Genomic DNA, 20584 nt, shown 5'->3' on the forward strand with positions numbered 1-20584 from the left:
TATTTTATTATATATAAACCAAAAGATCTTAATCTTCTATTAAATTTAATTTAAAATATACTTTTCTTAATTTTTTAATTGTCTAAATAATTATAAAATTAACGTGATATAAAAACATCAATATCAAAAAAACTACTTATAATGTTATGCTATGATAAAATTTCTTATGGATTCAAACTTGAAAACTTTAAACAAAAGCAAATATTTAATAATTGAATTCTACAATAAATAGATCATAGTCTCAAGTTTTAAATTCTAAAAAAAATTATCTATACTCAGAAAAATTGCATTTCATAGATTAAATTTTGATATATATGACTATTATTATTATTTATAGAATACAATTTTTTTTAGAATTTAAATATTGAAATTAGAAAAAATAAATTAAAACTTAGAATTTATAATCTGTTTTAGATATTGATTATTACATTTTCAATTCAAAATTAAACGATTTTCTAATTGTTTCTTCATTTCTTCATTTTTTCAGAACTCGAGGCAGAAACATCCGTTTCAGTAATCAACAGTGCGTGGCGACAAGGACTGACACGGAATTCTGTCATGGCTATGCATTCACAAGCCAACCACTGCTGCTAGGCGAACGTTTGGTCGTTCAGATCTTAGCCACGGAACCGATGTACGTCGGCGCCCTCGCTCTAGGCCTGACATCCTGCGATCCGGCTCGACTCACTCCGGAGGATCTGCCAGACGACAGCGATCTTCTATTGGATCGTCCAGAGTATTGGGTAGTCTCCAAACATGTCGCGTCGAGTCCTCAACCCGGTGACGAAATAGCCTTCACAGTGACTCACTTTGGAGAGGTCCAAATGAGCAAAAATGGCGGACCACCGAACGTAGTGATGCACGTGGACCAAAGTCTTCAATTGTGGGCATTTTTCGACGTATACGGCAGCACGCAACAAGTCAGGATGCTTGCCGAGAGGCCTACGTCACCACCTAGACAGCGCCAAAGCAATCCTTCACCGGCGACAGTGTTGCAACAGCAACAGCAGCAACAACAACAACAACAGCAACACTGTAATCACAGTAACGCGGCCACAGAACTGTCCAGATTCTCGGAAATGGTTCAGTTTAAACCAGCCATAGGCGGAGGTACCGTGCTCGTGGTGAATCTTCCGCCTCAAACAGGCTACGTCACACCGTCCTCGTCTACTCCCCAACCCACTTACGCCTCTGCCGGACACAGAAATCAGCACGTTCATCTTCCAGCAACAGCTGCCACCGCATCCACGGCGTCAACGTTGCATCCTGGATCATCCAGACAATCCTCGCCACCTCTGACAGGCACTATGGCCAGCACGGGATCCTCCACTTATGTGGAGCCAGTGAATTACCAGAGCCTCGATGGTACCCTTATCTCTCAGGCGTCTTCCCATCTGCAACAATGGAGCGAGGGCCTCCAACCTACGCCTGGGCAGCCCAACGAATGTTCAGTTTGCTATGAAAGAAGCATCGACAGTGTGCTGTACATGTGCGGCCACATGTGTATGTGCTATCCTTGCGCCACCCAACAGTGGCGCGGCAAAGGTGGCGGACATTGCCCACTTTGTCGAGCGACCATCAGGGACGTGATCCGGATCTACAGATCCTGAACGATGGCGCAGCCAATCCGCGAAAGGAACGGTTCCAGGGGCTGATGCCTGGCCAGCTCGCGTTAACTCGTCCTCTCGAAACAAGCAAACGCCGTTTTCATCGTACAATTCATCGTACGCAACGTTTTGGTGTTCTCGTCTGTGGAGAAACTATGCTTAGGATAAATAATATCTTCGATAACGGACTTACGTAGAAGCGTCCAATTATTCTTCTGCTAATTCTTCCGCAGATTTGGTCCTATATTGATGAGTAGTTTGATTGTTACGAGATTCTCAGGATCTTAGAACTTTAGCAAACAATGAGAAAAAATGTAGAAATGATGTTTCGGATGGAAAGAAGTGATTTAAAATTACGTTTGTTACTACCAAATCGATATGTAAGACGAGAACATATGGAATATCTTCGTTGGATCGTGAAGACGGGAAAGGTTCTGGTTCATCGACGGTTTTGCTATCCTCGTAATATCAATGAGATTTATATTGCTGAACTATACAAGGTATTCGCACGAAATAGATGGAAAATTTAAAGGATTCTAAATACCGAAAAAAAAAAAAATAAAAATTGATACGCAAAAATATCAATCGAGGCTTATTTATTAAAGAGCAATTTAATTGTTTATAATTTAATTGCTCTTATTTATTCTAAATGAAGCGAAACGGTTCTATCTTTGTTTCGTTTCATTTAGTGCAAAATTATATTTCTTGTAACTTGTAAAAAAATAAGTTTCAACCGACATCTTTGTATATCAAGTTTTATTTGTTATATTTTGGTTTTTAGTATTGCCTCTTAAATCTTTTATTTATTTCGTACGCACACCGTATACCAGTTTCAAACGAGAGACGTAAAGATTCTGTGTACGCGTGTATGCCTTTGAGCTTGACAGAGAATAAAGGAAATGAATGAACGTATGAAAGATAGAAAAACGAATGAGTGAGGAGATTCAGAAAGAAAGAAAGAGAGTAACATTAATCTTAGATATTTTCACAATCGATATTATATATAATATTATCGCTACCGTTATTATCATTACAACTTACTGCTGTTACTATTCTCAGCCTTTAGTTATTATTTTCATTTGTATGATTAGTAATATTATTCATGATTCAACAACGACAATAGTCGTAAGTTATTCTTATATGAGGATAACTATATCGGCGAGTACCATTATTTTTTATCACTGCAGGCGAATAAATCATCGTATCGACGAAAGTATCGCCATTTGTATCCAACTTTAGTCGAGATCGATATCGTAGCGTGACTTTTATTTAATGATTTAAAAAAATATGCCTCGTGTGATTAATAAAACAGGCGCCTAGGGCGTGCGTAGGTTAGATTTATGTCGCTTTTATACCCCTATCTGGGTTTTATGTTATTCATTTTCCTCCTTCGTCTTTTAATTTGCTCTCGCAGAGTTGGAACGACCGCGTCATAATCGTGTCCTCGAGCTTGCAAAAAGACGCGCGAGCGCGTGTCCTTTCCTCGTTTGTTACTTTCGACAATAACGCTTGGATATGTATTTGTAACTTTGAAATTATTAGCGGTTCGAACGGTACCATAAATGGTGGTGTGTGTATAATCGACTGCTATGTATTACGTCGTACGTATTACCAAAGAAACAACGCGACATGATTCCTCCCCGCTCTGTGTACGTTTTCAACAAACTCGTACGCAGCCTCTTTCATGCAACCAGCCTTAAAAGGACGATGGTTTTTGATACGTTTTAGAATTTAGCGTTACCGTTTTTCTACCAAGTTCGCGCGCCTCCAATGCCACACAAAAAACGAACGTAGACTCGTTTCCGGCAATTACAATGCGCAGATCGTAATAAGATGTTCAAAATTTATATTGGACTATGACACTGATGCATTAGTCTAATTGTGGCGATTGAGGTTTTCGAATGTAAATTATGTTTTTTTGGAAAAGAATTTTTGATATTTTGAAAAATATTAAAAATATAAAAATATAATTCCAAATATTGAAGCAAACTTTCTTATCTCATAATAATTAAAATTTTAATTAATAATACTGAAGTTTAATCAATATTGAATTAATTGTATTATAAACGTATTATAGTATTGAAAATTTCCAAAAAGATACAGTTCAAGTTCGAAAACTTCGAGTATTAAAAAATCGAGGCAACAAAAGCCTAAAATTGTTCATATACTATTAATTATGGAAACGATCCAACGAGACGTTACACATATCTTTAACTGCAAACCTCCGCGTTATATTCCTAACTTTATTGAAACGACAAAAGTACAAGCAAAGTTACTATACATTAGATTGCGTAGCGTTTTAAGAATCAATGTTTAGAGGCTTTTATCAGTGTTGACGACTAAAAGGAAATTATTTGAGAAGCTCAATAGTCAAGCAGACGTTAGTTTATCAAACTTTTATATCTTCGATATCTAAAAATAATCTTATAATCCAACGCTATAATAGAATAATTAAGTTTCTATGATTCTTTTGATTATGATATCTAATCTCTCTCGACCATTGAGTTTCTCACTTGTTATGGACTAAAAATAATTTATAGAATTTTGTAGCGTCTCGTATGATCATTCTATTACTATTTAATGTCTCGAATATATGTTTTGCGATTGTAATTTGTCTGGACGAGTAATCACTGCCCCACGAGTTTGCATTATTTTGATGCGGGCAAAATATGAAATTGACTGGTCGTGAAATGATAACAATAATCTCATTGCACGGTCAGTTGAACATCAGAGGATCATCCTCCCCATGTGAAATCGCTTTATTTTCGTACAGTAATGAGACTCGCCAAAGGCGGCGACGTTTCTCTCTTCCACCCGGCTATCAGACGTAAAAAAAAAAAGAAAAAAAAAAAGAAAAAATCTTAACGACGATGAGAGACGAACATCCTCGAGGCCGTGCCTTATAGACATTTTACCGACAGTCGGCATCTTGCGTCGTTTGACTCGCGTTGCTCGTCTGAGTTTTCTCCTATCGATCGACAGAGATCGCCCTGGCCAGAAGTTCGTCTCCCGATCATTCGTTTTAGTGATTGAGCTCTATGCCTCCGCTCTGTTGAGCCTAGCGCACAATTATAGAAGTATTTGAAAAATTTGTGAGGATAAAGAAACGAGCAACGCAGTGTGTATATTTTGATTTGATTTGATTTCGTTTTTGATTTAAGAAATCGTTAGTAGTTGCGAGTAGATTATTTTTGTGATGCGTTTGAATAAGATGAGATTGATGGAAATTAAAAATTATATTGAATAGAAAATGAATTATTTATAGGATTTGAATTTTTTACTATAACATTACATAAAATTACAAAAGATGATGTATTATACTTTATGCCTAAAAATGAATTGACAATAATCAAATATTATTACTATGATTCTATTCAAGAAATAAATAATATATTAAGTTGTTGCGAATTACGTATTTATGTAATATATTTTAAGATATAAAAATATTACATATTTATATGGATTTAAGTACTTAAAAATATTCTTACATAAAATATAAAAATAAATTTTACATAGCTTCAAAACACAACTGCCACTTTGCTATTCTAGTCTTTACAGAATTGAAATGCAAATTTTATTATTTTTTTAAATTATAAATGAGAAATCAAATGGCATTGCTATTTGTAATAAAATTAATTTCGAATTTTTTATTCCAATGATTTTATAAAACAAACGCATCATATAACAAAAAATCTTTACTGCCTATCACATCAATGTTCTATGTGTTCAATTAGACAAACTGTGCTTGCTCGTTCAACGATTTTCACACTTATGTGTACCGGCGAAAAAAATGATTTGCGTCAAACATTTCTTCTCCTGGCAAACAAATTGTTCATAAGTGCAAATTTGTTCGCGTGGAAAAGAAGTGTTCATAAGAATATATTTAAAAAAGAAAAGAAAATGAAAAATAAACATTCGCTGGAAAGAGAAAGTAAGAGATAATGATAGTATGGAGAGATAGAGAGAGAAGAGAAAGAGATCACAAAAATTGGGATTGCGGTTCTTTGCCGTTCCCGAAGATGCGAGAGCAAAGCGACAGAGAGAAAGAAAAGAGAGAGATAGAGACATAAAGAGTGAAAGAAGAATATTGTCGTGTCGGACAACGGATGCGCAATAAAGCAGTAGTGAAATCTCTAGTCCAGCGAGCGGCAGCTTTAACTCGCCTGCCAATCCAAAAAAGAAATGATGAGGTAATGATGATGATAATGATGATGATAATTGTTGAATTAAAAAGAGAAAGAGGTGATCTTAAAAAAAAGCGATTGAGTATGAAAGAGATAGAAAATGAGAGAATAAGAAAAGATTATGAAAGGTTATGTATAAGTGTATTTGATTATGTATGAAAGAAAGAAAGATAGAGAGAGTGAGAGAGATAGAGAAAGAGCGAGAGAGAATGAACAGAAATTTTATAAAATACAAAGTTTTAAATGAAAAAAATTTGCTAATTATTATCGCGCGTGTCGAGCAAAACATAAAAAAGTCACGTAACATGCGTAACGAGAATCTTTTTATTAGGATACTCTATTTACGATAGAATCATAATAGCCGTAATCGCGTTCGACTTCGATGAAAAGTGACAAAGGCGAAACGTCGTTCTCCACGTTCAATATTCGCTCTTTCCGTTTCGCATATTATCAAAAAATTACAAAAGTAAAAATGAAAAAAAAAAAATTAAATAAATAAAATGAAGAAAAATAAAAATTCTGTTCCATTGAACGTAACCTACAAAATATACGATCAATGGTAATTTTTTTATAGATGAACGATATTCTAGATATTATAGATACATATTGATTATTCTAAGGATTGAATGAACAGACGTTCTCGTTGATGTCACCGCTTCATTGTCGTCGTGTTGACATTTATTACCATTTATATATCGGTGTACCGATCAATCGATGTTTTTTATTTTCATCATCGTTATTGTGGTTCTTCTCATATGCCTTACCCAACCATCTCTCACCATTTTTCATACAAACATAACATTTTTTTTTTATATAATAGACATATTCAATCAATAAGTTGGAATTTCCTTTTTCGATTGTCATGCGAGGACACTTTTCTTTATTTTTACTATTATTTTTATTATTATTATTGATATTAATATTATTATTATTATTTTTATTATTATTATTATTATTATTATTAATATTATCATGAGTTTTTTGTACCACTCGGCGAGATACGCACGAAGAGCAAATTTAAAAGCGTATGTGTCAGGAATGAAAACGATTCGAGACGCGCGCGCGCGCGTTTTCATATCATGTTACACCGAGTGTATTATCTGTTACATCGCAGTTTGGATAAAAAAGAAAAAAATATGTCACCTTTTCCCTTCCCTCAAGATTGAAAGATGATTCTATGTGCGATAAGAGTTTTCTGTAACTGTAAAGCTGTCGATTACGAATTTATACATATGTAATATAATTCGTGTAGCCGCGTGCTGTCCTACACAATAAAAAGCCTGTAATATCTATGAATTTTATCTTAATACAATTATTATCCTCTTTTATCCTTTTATAAATGAAGTATTGAAATTAATTAGTGTGGTAATTATTTAATTTAACTTTTTTTTTTCATTCAAAAAAATGTTTTGCTCTGTCAATTAGTTTTCTTTTCACCAATATTAATAAAAAAATATGTTGTTAAGAACATCATTTTGAGTATCTTTTTTTTACGTATAATTTTTACGTTATTCAAAACAAGATTTTGATATTTTTACCATTGAATTTTATATACGTGTATAATAGATAAAAAATTTAAAAAATATGGTCAAAAGTTAAAATTAATAACTAAAATTTTGAGATCTAACGAATCTGATTAAAAATTCAAAATTCAAGATATTGTGTACAATGATTTGAAAACAGCATACTTTTTTTTCAACAAAAATTGTTGAAGAAAAAATTATTAAAAATTCACCGAAAATTTATTTATTTATATTTTTTAATTGATTTAAACATGCAATAAAATTTAAAATCATCTTCTTTTAAGTTTTTGAAACTTAAAATTTAAAACTTTTTTTTTAAATTACAATTAATGAAAAAACAATTTTTAAAAAAAATATAAAATTTTATTTACAATAAAATTCTAAAAATGTGTATATGTACATTAAAAATAAAACTACCTATTAAAACAATGTATAGAATCAATAATAAAATCCACCAAAAACAATGTATAATTTATACAAAACAATTAAACATATGAATTCGCCGTTCATTTAAATCATTCCTGTCAAAAATATTAGATGTGATTTCATGTGAGATTAATTTTCATCTTCACCCTCGCCTGCGTCTGTCGAATCCATGCCTACTTCTTCGTAATCCTTTTCTAATGCAGCCAAATCTTCTCTGGCTTCATTAAATTCACTTTCATCCATACTTTCAGCCACATACCTAAAGTTTATGATCGAAAAAATTAAATATTGAAAAAAATTGTTTATCCATTCTTTTTCGCATTCTGATCAATGAAAATTTACCAATGAACAAATGCACGTTTCCCAAACATTAAATCAAATTTTCTATTTAATCTCGTCCATGCTTCGGCAATTGCAGTAGTATTTGCAAGCATTGCCATAGCTCGTTGTACTTTAGCAAGATCACCACCAGGTACCACTGTTGGTGGTTGATAATTAATTCCTACCTAATAGTAAATAATGAATTCAAAATAATATAATAATAAACTAATATAAACTAACTCTTTTTAACATTAAGATTTTCAATACATTAAATTAACGAAAAATTTTAAATAATTTAAAAATATTTAAAATAATATAATAAAGCACAAAATATAAAATAATTATACATAAAATATTTATCATTCTACCTTAAATCCTGTAGGACACCAATCGACAAACTGTATTGCTCTCTTTGTTTTAATAGTCGCAATAGATGCATTTACATCTTTCGGTACCACATCTCCTCTATATAGTAAACAGCATGCCATATATTTTCCTCTCTGAGGATTACATTTTACCATTTGCATAGCTGGTTCAAAACAAGATGACGTCAACTCCATCACTGTCAGTTGCTCATGATAAGCTTTTTCGATCGAAACAATTGGCGCATAAGTGGCTAAGGGAAAATGAATCCTCGGATATGGGACTAAATTCGTTTGAAACTCAGTTAAATCGACGTTCAATGCCCCATCAAATCTCAATGAAGCCGTAATAGAGGATACTATTTGACCAATTAATCTATTTAAATTTGTGTAAGTGGGTCTTTCTATATCCAAGTTTCTCCTACAGATATCATAGATCGCTTCATTATCCACGAGGAAAGCACAATCTGAATGTTCTAAGGTTGTATGTGTAGTTAAGATGGCGTTATAAGGTTCTACTACTGCAGTGGAAATTTGCGGAGAAGGATAAATTGCAAATTCAAGCTTGGCTTTTTTGCCATAATCCATGGAAAGTCGTTCCATTAATAGACTGGTGAATCCAGAACCTGTGCCACCTCCAAATGCGTGGAAAATAAGGAAACCTTGAAGACCGGTACACATGTCGGCGATCTTGCGAATTCTGTCAAGGACTAGATCGATTATTTCTTTTCCCAGAGTGTAATGGCCTCGAGCATAGTTGTTTGCCGCATCTTCTTTACCAGAAATTAGTTGTTCGGGATGGAACAATTGATGATAAGTTCCAGTTCGTACTTCATCTGAAAAAAAAAATTATAAACATCGAATATTTTTTTTTTGAATATTAAAAAAATTTTTTTTTTAAAATAACATATATAATACAATAAAATATGAAAACTATTTATTGAACATTTATGTACCATATATATATACAATATTATTTTAAGTGAATAAAAGACAATTATAAAATAAATTTTTTTCATCTGAAATTTAATTTTAAAGATAATTTAATTTAAAAATCTATTATATAAAATTATTATATTATATGTATTATTATATGCAATTAAGACTAAGTTATGATTCATTGATATGTATTGTATTCGTAAAAATATTTGTTTTTCTTGTTTTTCTGTTTTTTCTGTTTTTTCTTGAATTTCATTCCTTAAAAATATCATATAAACATTGTTATAAACATAATATCATATAAATATAATGTTAGTCATTATTTCAATGGTGTAATTGTGGCACAATTAAATTTACAATATATTTTTAAATTTATCATATAAAATCAAAAATCACAATAATTAATAATTAATTAATGAGATTATATATATATTTATTAATATTTTCAAAAATATAAATTTTAAAAAATTTTTTGTTTAAAATTTTTATATTTAAATTATATATTATTAATGTTAAACAGCGATTTATCAAATCATGTTTTAATTATAATTATATACACATATAATAGATATTCAAATTTGATCTCAAAAATTAAAAAAAAATTGATTATCTCAGATGAAAAAAATTTATTCTATAGTTTTTTTAATTTTTTTATGAAGAATGATTGCTTATATGTATGATTCAGTCGTATTTTATATATATATATACTGTGTATGTATATGTAAAAACCAATTTTACATATATAAAATTTATATATTAATTTATATCTAAAAGATGAAAAAAATAAAAGATTTTGATACACAAAAATATTGATTGAAACTTATTTATTAATTTATGAATAATTTAACTTTACGAAATAGACGAAACAAAATAAAATTATATTTCTATTCTTATAAGTTAGAGATCTTGTTGTTTCTCTTCATCTATTGCAAATATAAATTGTTTATAACTTAACAAATATACAATAACAAATAACAAATAAGTTTCGATTGGCATTTTTGTTTCAATGTTGTTTTTATATTTGTTTCAAAGAATTATCTTTCAAAGGTATTCTATAAAAAAATATTATATAAATATTATATTAATATTATATAATATTTGAATAAAAATGTAAACTTTTTACTTATATAATTATCAATGATATTAATTTTTAATTATTATATAATTAAAATTCAAATTATCACACTTATAAAATTATTAATCAATTATTTTTATATGAAAATTCATATAAATTGGTATACCAATAACTGTAGGTTCAAGATCCAAAAATACCGCTCGTGGAACATATTTCCCACCACCAGTTTCGCTAAAGAAAGTTTGAAAACCCTCGTCGCTGGAACAACTTGTAGGTGGAAGCATGCCATCGGGTTGTATGCCATGTTCAAGACAATACAATTCCCAACAAGCATTGCCCATTTGGACGCCGCCTTGGCCAATATGAACTGACAGTACTTCACGCTAAAAAATAATTTTTTTCTTAAGTTTATCTTAATCTTATTTCATGTTTTTTCTTGATCTTATTAAATATTTATTTTTTTGATATTAAATCTACCACTCATATTAATTCTATTCTTCTTGAATTATTAAATATAATTTTTGAATGTTATTAATTGCTATTAATAATATATTATTTGTATAATTATTAATGTATAATATATGTATAATTTATAATTATATAATTATTAATTATTAATAACAATGTAATAGCAATTAATTATTAATGTTTCGTAATAAATTGTTAAAAATATAATTAAATTGATAATAAATAAAATAAGAAATGTAAATCTTTTGTATAAGTTAGGAGGATTTTAAAATCTTAAGTTTTTATTTTATAAATTATTATTTGAATTATTATTTTAGTTATATATAATAACATTAAATAAATTAATAATTACCATTGTGGCGAATTATTGATTTTCGATGGAAAATAAGGTGAGACAAACGTTGACAGGATGAACGTCCGAATTCAATTGAATCAACGATACATTCTGTTAAAAAATTTTGTTTTTGTTGCTAAGAAACGATAGTTTCATTAAAAATTTATATAATATCTCTCAATAAATTATTAGGGTGTCCCATAAATTTCCTTCTTTTTTCTGATATGAAATGAATACGCGATATTTGTTGTTTAAGATTGATTTTATGAATTATATATGATTATATATGAACTGTTCTGTTTTATCATCTTCTCTCATTATTCCCTCTTTCCAACATTTTTTGTGTTTGCTTAAAAAAAATATTCATCGAAGTACGTTTTTATTTCGCTTACTGATTAAAACTCATCATGGAGAAAATTTTTTAATGACAAGAACAAGTAATAGTTGAATGCGTAGGTTGCGATATAACGTCCCAATCAAACTGTAATAGCTTTTTATAATAGTCTTACAGTCAATGCAACATGCGGTTTTACATTGTCGTGATAAAAAACGACGTCTCATCGGTTTGCCAATTTTGGCCGTTTTTCTGCTTTCAATCTATTAAGCTGATTACAGTATTTAGAATTGATGGTTTCACTTTGAGGAAGGAGCTCGTAGTAGATTACACCTTTTCAATCCTACCTCCTAAATGGACAAAACTTCCTTCGGGTGAAGTCCAAGCTTCGCGACAGTCTATTGTCCTTGAACAAAATGCATTTTCAATATACATTTTGACAAAATCTAAATCTCGTCTCCAATGACAAGTCTCTTTAAGAAAGAATCTCTTTTATCTTGCTGGAGAAGCATATCGCATGTAAAGATATTCATAAAACGAATTTCCGTCAATAGCTGTGAAATCCTAACTTTATATCGATTAATATATTCCATCCTGATTATGTACCGTTATTCTATGTTAGTGGCGTCTATTATCTCTTGTATATTATATCGTGGATTTTCAGCGAGCATGGCCTTGATAAGATCCGTATTTGTCGTTATTGGTCGATCGCTGCAGTCTTCATCTTTAAAGTCAAAATTATCAACTTTAAATCTCTTAAACCAATTGCGGATGGTTGTAATAGTAGTACCACTCCCGTAAACAGTACAAATCTCGTCTGCAATATCATTTGCAATTATTACCTTTTTTAAAGCAATGAAGCATAACATGGTACAAATGGTTTCTTTGGCTATCCATATTGAACGGTGTAGAAAAAAGTCTTTTTTAAAACTATGTCATCAACGAAACGTACTTTAAAAGAACGCTGAGATTGAAAAAGATGCTATGATGGGAAATAAATAAGCCTGCATATTTATATAAATATAGCTACTTAAATTCATTCCTAGCGTAGTGCGAAAGAAACTTATAGGACATCCTAATACATTTAATATTTTTATATTTCGAATAAATTACATTTAATATAAAATAAAAACAATTTTTTAACTTTAAAAATTTAATTTTGAAAAAATTAATCTGTCATAATTTTTTAAATTTTCTATGTGAATCTTAAGAAATTTAGTATATTTTATAAGTATTAAAATTTTATCAAATTATTAACATTTATCGTTATGTCATAACATATATTATATAAGGAAGATATAGAGAATATAGAATTAATAGAAATTTGAAAGATTAGAAATTGATTGGAGTTAAAAATAAATGATAAAATAATTATTTAATAATATCATTTAATAATAATATTTATTTATTATATAACAATATATTATTAGTTTATATATATATTACATTACCTACTTATTATAACAAAATAAATATTATTGAAATTTTATTATTTACTATTCCATTTCACTTTTTTATTCCTTTCATCTCATTATACATTCTTACATTTTACATTTAATATATAACATGTTATATTATATTTTATACAAGTATAATATAACTTGTATATATTTTATATACAAGTATAATATAATATACAAGTACAATACAAGTACAATATAATATTTTGCACTTATGATCAATAGAATATATATTATTATATATATATTATTTTTCAAATAATATAATTAATTTAAAATAAATAAATTATTATATTAATTTTTATTTCAATATTGTTTTCTGTAAAATTAGAAGTAGTTTTAAGATTTTGTAAGTTATCGAATATTATTATGTTATATATATTTTTTATAGTTATAGTCTTAATTAAATAATATATAATTTTTCGACAGGGTATAATCACCCCTGTTGTAAAGACATTTTTTCAATACGTATAAATAGGACGAGGTGGCCGAGAGGTTAAGGCGTTGGACTGCTAATCCAATGTGCTCTGCACGCGTGGGTTCGAATCCCATCCTCGTCGATTTATTTTTTGTTTTTAACCATTTTATGGAATTTAATTTATCATTTTTCAAATACTTACAATTAAAATTTATAACCACATAGTCATTAGATACAGATATTAATGAAAATAATATATATTGCTGTATATAAATATTTGTAAAATATATTTGAAAAATTTTTATCAGAATTATTCTTTATATGTTAGTTACAGAAAACAAAAATAAATTATTTGCAATCTCCAAAAGAAAATAAATTACATATAATTTAAAAAGAAGAAATACTGAATGGAAATTAATGTTGCAACAAAAACTATATGATCAGGAATTACTACTTCTACAAATGAAAATAATTTCTAATTGTTATTCTAAAATATAGTTTATTATATAATAATTGATTAATTATTATAAAAATAGTACTTATTATATATTAAACTGTCAAATTTAAATCATATAACAATACATTATATAATATATAATTTACATATGTTATATATATATCATAATTATAGATCAAAAATTCAAATGCATAATAAATTTATATTATTCAAAGATTTATCTCTATGTTAAGGCACCATTTTGATTGCAAATATGTTACAAATTATTGGCAGTGAGTAAATTAAAAAAAATTATGTTAGTTCAAATCTTTAAATGTTAGTTAAACATTTTCTGTTCTATTTTAACGAACACGGGATATTTTCTTACTCTTGTCGTTTTCAATTGGTGGTGGAGGTCCTTTAGCACTTTGGTGTCGATTATATACACTGAAAAGAAATAAGCATTTATAAAATATCTTTATGATATATATTTAAAAAAAATATACAATACTTACTATCTATATGTTTCAGAACGAATGTAATCCATAACATGAGATATGCCTACTTGCAACTGGTCACCAATTGGTGTAACCCATGGATTAAATTCCATTCTAAACACTGCTTTATTACTTACTAAATCCAAATTTCCTGAAATATTAAATTTTTATTATTCTTCTTTCCTTTCTTTAAAATTTTTAAATTTTTTAAATTTAATTTTATTTTCTGTAGTACATACCTATTTCTGGAGGTAGAACTGTCAATCGATTTCCTTGAATATGTAATTCTCTTAATCTTGTTAATTCTCCAATTTCTTTTGGTAATTCGACTAGATCATTTTCTCTTAGTACAAGCTAAAATAAAAATTAAATTTTATATGCAAATAATAAAAATAAAAATATATTTCAATATAAAAATATTTTATTACTTACAATTTGTAAATTTTTTAATTGTCCAATTTCAGGAGGTAGATACTCAAAATCATTATCAGCTAAATAAAGTGCTCTTAAGGTTTCTGTAAAAACATATATTATTTATAATCAGCTTTTAAATTATATTATGTAAATATGATTAAATATGATTATATATAATACTAACCCATCATAAAAAAATTTCCAGGTAAATTCTTCTCACTTAGATTATTATATGTTAAATCTAAAACTTCTAATACTGGAAATGCACCAAATCCGCGTGGAAGTACATCTAATCTGTTCATTCTATAAAAAATTATTTGAATAATATGCAACATTAATTATAATTAGCAAATTAATTATAATTCATAAGCAACATACCCTACATTAAGAATTCGTAACTTTGGCATTTGCGACAATGAAATTGGAAGTTCAGTAATATGATTATTAAATAGATTTAATATTTCCAAATTGACTAGATTTGCAAGACCTGGTGGTACAGCTGTAAGAAAAAATAATTTAGATATAGAATATAATTTATAATATAAATGTAGTATAATTTATAATAAAAATTTAATAAATTTACCTTGAATTTTATTATGACTTAAAGTCAACCTAGTGATATTAATCATATTAACTGAAAAAGAATAACATATCTTTAAAAATATAAAAGTATAAAAATATCTATACAATATTAAACAATTTTTTAAAATAATTTAATATTGTAAACAAATTTCAAATAAATATAATCAATAATATCATAAATAATGATGATGCTAACTTTCATATTAATTTGAACATTTAAAAATGTACATATGAAAACAATTTATATTAACAATAGTATCTTTTTTCAAATTATTTAAAATAATTTTATGCGCATGCGTGAACACGCCCACTTCGTGGGCAAGCAACAAATGGCCTCGAATTTTCATCCGCTCCGAAAAACCAGTTAAGACAAGTTGCCTAATTTGGCGAACGGAACAGAGCTCATGAGAATATGGAGGACTCACGCAATCCTGGCATCTCTTCGAATGTTGAGATACTCTTATCCGCGAGATCCAGCTCTGGATTCTGGATCTCGCGGGCCTCATCGAGCACCTTCTTTGCCTTTGACATCTTTCCGGCTGGAATACACGACACTGGTGCCTGATTCATTGCGCGCGCAATTGTACACACACGTCAGTAAGCTTTAAATAAACATGCGCACAACCTTCTGTAGTACAACGTACAACTCACTGACTTCATTTTATTTTATCTGTTAGATGTGATTGTAGATCACTAACAGATGGCGCTCGCACTTATTACGAATTTTAAATCAAAATATGTACAGATGAAATATAAACAAGCAATGTATTTTTTTGATATAGATTTTGAAGTCCATTTGATCCTTTGCAATATTATAGATAAAACTATAAATTATGTTATCAAATAAACCTCTCATCTAATACATCTTTGTGTTACACAGTTCGAAATAGCATTTGTTATCATTTATGCGTCACATGCGATATTATCGATTCAAAATGAATGAGACAACATCAAGTGAATCAATAGAAAAAACAATTAAATAATAATCAATTATTTTTAACATAAAATTATAATCGTAATTGATCTATTATTTTTAATATAATTAATAAATTATTTTTATATAATATTTAATATATAAAATTGATTTATAATAGAATTCAAATTTAGCATGAATTGTATATATTTATTTCAGAATCATAAATACTAAATTCAAATTTAAATTCAACAAAAAATTAATATATATGTAATTAATTATTTATTGATGTTCTAATTTTTTTATTGAAATATCTAACATTCTCATTTATCTTGATTGTCTCGAATATTTTGTTTGTTTTTAATAAAATTTTAAAATATTTTAGATGAAACTTGAATAATTTCAAGAGAAACAGATTCTAATGTTATTAATATTATTAATATTTTTTAAGTGGATATTACTATTATTGAATTATGTGAAAGTTAAATTATTTTTATTTTTTTAAATAATATTATATATTTATAGCTGTCTATTTTATTTAATTGAATGTTTCAGAAAAAATTAAAAAAAAAATATTCAAACAAAAGTTACTCATATAAAAGTATAAAGTATAAACTATTTATAATATTTTTATTAGTTTTTATCGGAAAAAGAAATTTTAAAATCATTTTAAATTAATTTGTTATATTTTTTTACATATAATATAATATTTATTAAGTCGAACGAATTATTAAATTATTTTATTTGTTGATCAATAATAATTTTACGTAAAATTATTGAAAAGTCAGACAATATATATTGCTTATTTTTGCTCATATTGCTAAATATTGCTTAATTGTATTATTTTTAAGAACATTTGGAAATCTATTGATAGTAAACATGCAGACATTTTTCAATTTTTCTAAGAAGTTTAAGTTTTGTATAAGAATTAAGAACAAAAATCGTGTAAATATATCAGTCAAATATGATAAAATATTGACTTTATTTTATTTGAGTATATTTATATTTATAAGATTATATTTAATAATATATAATTTTGGCTAAATTAAATATTTTTGAATTTTAAAAATTTAAATAAAAAAATATTTAATATCGTAAAAAGTTTTAATTATAAGAACTATTATAATTTAATTATAAAAGGATAGAAATGATCTCTTATAAATAAGTGTATAAAATTTATATAAAAATTTATATTTTCATAAATATCAAAAGAAATTTAAATGTCATTTAAATTATATTCTTTTCATATAAAATATCTATTTTCATAAATTATATATAATAATTATATATTATAGAAAAATTTTGTCTCTTTTCGAATTATATATTCCTGATATATAAATAGTTTTTATCATAAAAATTTTTGACGATTTCGTAAGAAAATATATTTGAAAAGGAAGTGATTTATTAAAATTTTTCAAAATATAATATATTTATCAATTTTATATATACATTTTTACATATTTTTATATGTATTTTTATTTTTATATGTATTTATATTTTTAAGCTATATTTTCAGAAATAAAACATTTTTTTGTTCATTTTATTTAATTCGATTTATGAAATTTGATATACTTTCTTGAAACTTCTATATTTTTAGAAATTATAAAGAAATATAAAAATATAAAAATTAATATGATAATAAATTAAAATAAAATAAAATAAATGTATATAACATAGATTAAATTAAGTTCAATGATGGATTTGTTCAATTCATTTAACAATTTCATTTATCCAAGAAAAATATCATGATATTATTTTAGGAAAATCTTCAAATATATTATTTATAAAAAAATCATACGCAAAATTTAATAAAAAATTTATTAAAAATTTAAAATTAATAAAAAAATGTTTTCAATACTTCAATATTTAATTTTTGTTTTCTCCAAATTTGTTATTTTTAAATTTTTATAATTAAAATTTAATATAATTCCATTTTATATTTTATTATAATAATAATGACATAAACGATATCTAGTATATATGATATTTTATAGAATTCAAAGATTTATGTTTTGAAATATCGATTTCAAAAAAATAAAATATTTTTATATCCTCAATTATACATTTCAATTATATATATTATATGTTAATATATTTATGAAAAACTTTAGATAGAATCGATTCTACATACAAAGTTAAAAGTAAATACAAAGTTACAAAGTACAATTTTTATACAATTACATAAAAATATAAAAATATCTATTGATGATCCTTTATTTATTAAATTATAAACAATATAAGTTTGCATTAGATGAAATGATAAAAAAATAAAGCTGTCTTACTCTAAATGCAAATTTCAATTGTTTATAACTTAATATGCTTTGAACTGATATTTATATATATATAGTAACTTTTGATCTCTAGAATTCTTTAAATAATTCTTTATATGTCTCATAAATATATCAACACCAATATAGAATATAGAATATAGAATATAGAATATATCTATAGAATATAGAATATATGAATACTAGAATATCTACATATGAAATATACATATTATTTACAAATCAATCTGTCAATTTAGAAATTAGGTAAATTGTTATATGTTTATTTTTTCTCACTAAAAATATGATACCAAATAATAGAGAAAGTTTTTTTAATAAATTTATTATGTCTTTAAAGATATTTTCGTATAGATTTTAATTATTATAAAGAATGTGCGATTACATGGAAGAGGTATACTAATTGAAGAATAAGAAGTATTGATTAATTGTAAGTATTGATTAAATTAATTGTTATTAATTGATTATTATTATAAAATATATTTGTATTTTAGAAGAAATTTCTTGCTGGAAGTAATTTTAAAAAATTGTCATCTTCAATAACACCAATAAGAAATTCTACTAAAGTTAATCAATGTCCATAATGGCAGAAATGGATAATTTGTAAAATATTAATAGTTATGACTGCGAAGATTTATACAAAATACAATTTTTACAAATACAATTGAAAGAAATGAAGTTTACAGATATACCATATTTCAAATATTATAATAAATGATATTTTAATTATTTTGTTTATTATTATACAATTTTGTAGATTTTTGATTTTTGTATAAATATATAAAAATTTGCGATCTAGTTATGAGGAAAAATAATTGAAACAAAATTTTCATTCAATAATATATACTTCTATCGATTATTATTTATTATATTTTATTTTTTATTTATATTGAATTATTATCTTATTTATCTTCTAATTAATCAAATCAGCAAGTTTTTAAAATTTTGATGTCAATATTTGTCTTCAGAAAAGCATATTTTATCCATTATATCTGAATCTATTAGCAGATATCTGTTGACATTAGAAATATAACAGATTCTGTTAAAGATAGAAATCGTTTTATATGAGAAATAAATTATATGTATATATATTATTATAAATAATAATATAACTGATTATAAATTGACAGAAATTAAATAGAATCTGTCCATGAAAATTTAGCATCTTATGTCAGATTAATAGCAGAATTTTATTTTATCAACTTAAATTTTAAACGCAATGATTTAATCAGTTATATTTATTCTCAGCAGATAAAAAATTAAAAATTTGTCATTAAAAAGACAACAGATTTGATACAGAATTTGTTATAACAAAATCTGTTAGCATAATGACTGCAATATAACTGATTCTATAGCATATAGATAGATTATATATATATATATATATATATATATATATATATATATATATATATATATATAATCTATATAATAATAATATATATAATATATATATAATATATAATATATATAATCTATATAATAATATATATAATAAGTAATGCTAAAAATAGATTTATCAGAAATTTATTCAATATAACTGCAGTAAAAACATAATAGAATTTGTGCAGAAATATAATAAAAACAATAACAACAACATGAATAATAAAAACATTTTTAACATAAATTTGATGACAAAACAAAAAACAAATAATGATAAAACTGTTATTTTTAATGGTAATCTAGTTTTAATTTGTTATTAGCAAATGTATTGACAATATTCAATACTGACGTCATCTTTTCGATGTTAATATATATACACATATACATAATATATAATATTTTTATTATTTTGATAATAAATATTTATCTTTTGTTTAATGAAATAAATTAAATTTATAAAATAATATAGTTATTAATATATTATTATAATATATAATCATTATTATATTATTAATATACTTATTAATATAGTATTTTATAATAATACGAATATCTATTTTGAATTTACGTGTATCTTAATGACATGTCTTATATGATATCGATGATTAAATTAAAGTTTTTTC

At 26.1% G+C, this 20584-nt stretch overlaps 3 protein-coding genes, 1 long non-coding RNA gene and 1 other non-coding gene across 9 annotated transcripts in view; 3 read left to right on the plus strand and 2 right to left on the minus strand.

Moving 5' to 3' along the window:
- LOC108002637 (protein neuralized) overlaps positions 1-7087 on the plus strand; it is a 176156-nt gene extending 169069 nt beyond the window's left edge. For all 4 annotated transcript variants that reach the window (XM_017064455.3, XM_017064421.3, XM_017064437.3 and 1 more), the window contains one exon: positions 488-7087. In XM_017064455.3, the coding sequence (XP_016919944.1) occupies positions 488-1610 (1123 nt within the window). In that variant the 3' untranslated portion in view covers positions 1611-7087. The remainder of the gene's footprint in view (positions 1-487) is intronic.
- A 568-nt stretch (positions 7088-7655) lies between these two features.
- Positions 7656-11395, minus strand: LOC108002746 (tubulin alpha-1 chain-like). Its single transcript, XM_062083279.1, has 5 exons — positions 11258-11395; positions 10604-10820; positions 8430-9259; positions 8083-8246; positions 7656-7999 (listed from the first exon to the last, which is right to left on the minus strand). Exons 1-5 carry the CDS (start codon positions 11258-11260, stop codon positions 7870-7872), a joined length of 1344 nt encoding a protein of 447 aa, XP_061939263.1. The 5' UTR covers positions 11261-11395; the 3' UTR covers positions 7656-7869.
- On the plus strand, positions 8638-11530 carry LOC133667098 (uncharacterized). 2 transcript variants are annotated; one of them, XR_009832252.1, is made up of 3 exons: positions 8638-8769; positions 8851-9246; positions 10616-11530. It is a non-coding gene; the product is annotated as an uncharacterized LOC133667098 (long non-coding RNA). The 2 variants fall into 2 exon arrangements; XR_009832251.1 differs by lacking the exon at positions 10616-11530 and having other exon boundaries at positions 8851-9432.
- A 1981-nt stretch (positions 11531-13511) lies between these two features.
- Trnas-gcu (transfer RNA serine (anticodon GCU)) lies at positions 13512-13593 on the plus strand. The gene has a single exon. It is a non-coding gene; the product is annotated as a tRNA-Ser (tRNA).
- A 337-nt stretch (positions 13594-13930) lies between these two features.
- LOC108002490 (ras suppressor protein 1) lies at positions 13931-16047 on the minus strand. The gene is made up of 8 exons (XM_017064210.3): positions 15806-16047; positions 15382-15432; positions 15177-15297; positions 14983-15101; positions 14817-14899; positions 14624-14738; positions 14403-14535; positions 13931-14334 (listed from the first exon to the last, which is right to left on the minus strand). Exons 1-8 carry the CDS (start codon positions 15948-15950, stop codon positions 14250-14252), a joined length of 852 nt encoding a protein of 283 aa, XP_016919699.1. The 5' UTR covers positions 15951-16047; the 3' UTR covers positions 13931-14249.
- Positions 16048-20584: the final 4537 nt, after the last annotated feature.

Source organism: Apis cerana, linkage group LG12 (assembly GCF_029169275.1).
Source record: "Apis cerana isolate GH-2021 linkage group LG12, AcerK_1.0, whole genome shotgun sequence".
NCBI classification, from domain to species: Eukaryota; Metazoa; Arthropoda; class Insecta; order Hymenoptera; family Apidae; genus Apis; species Apis cerana.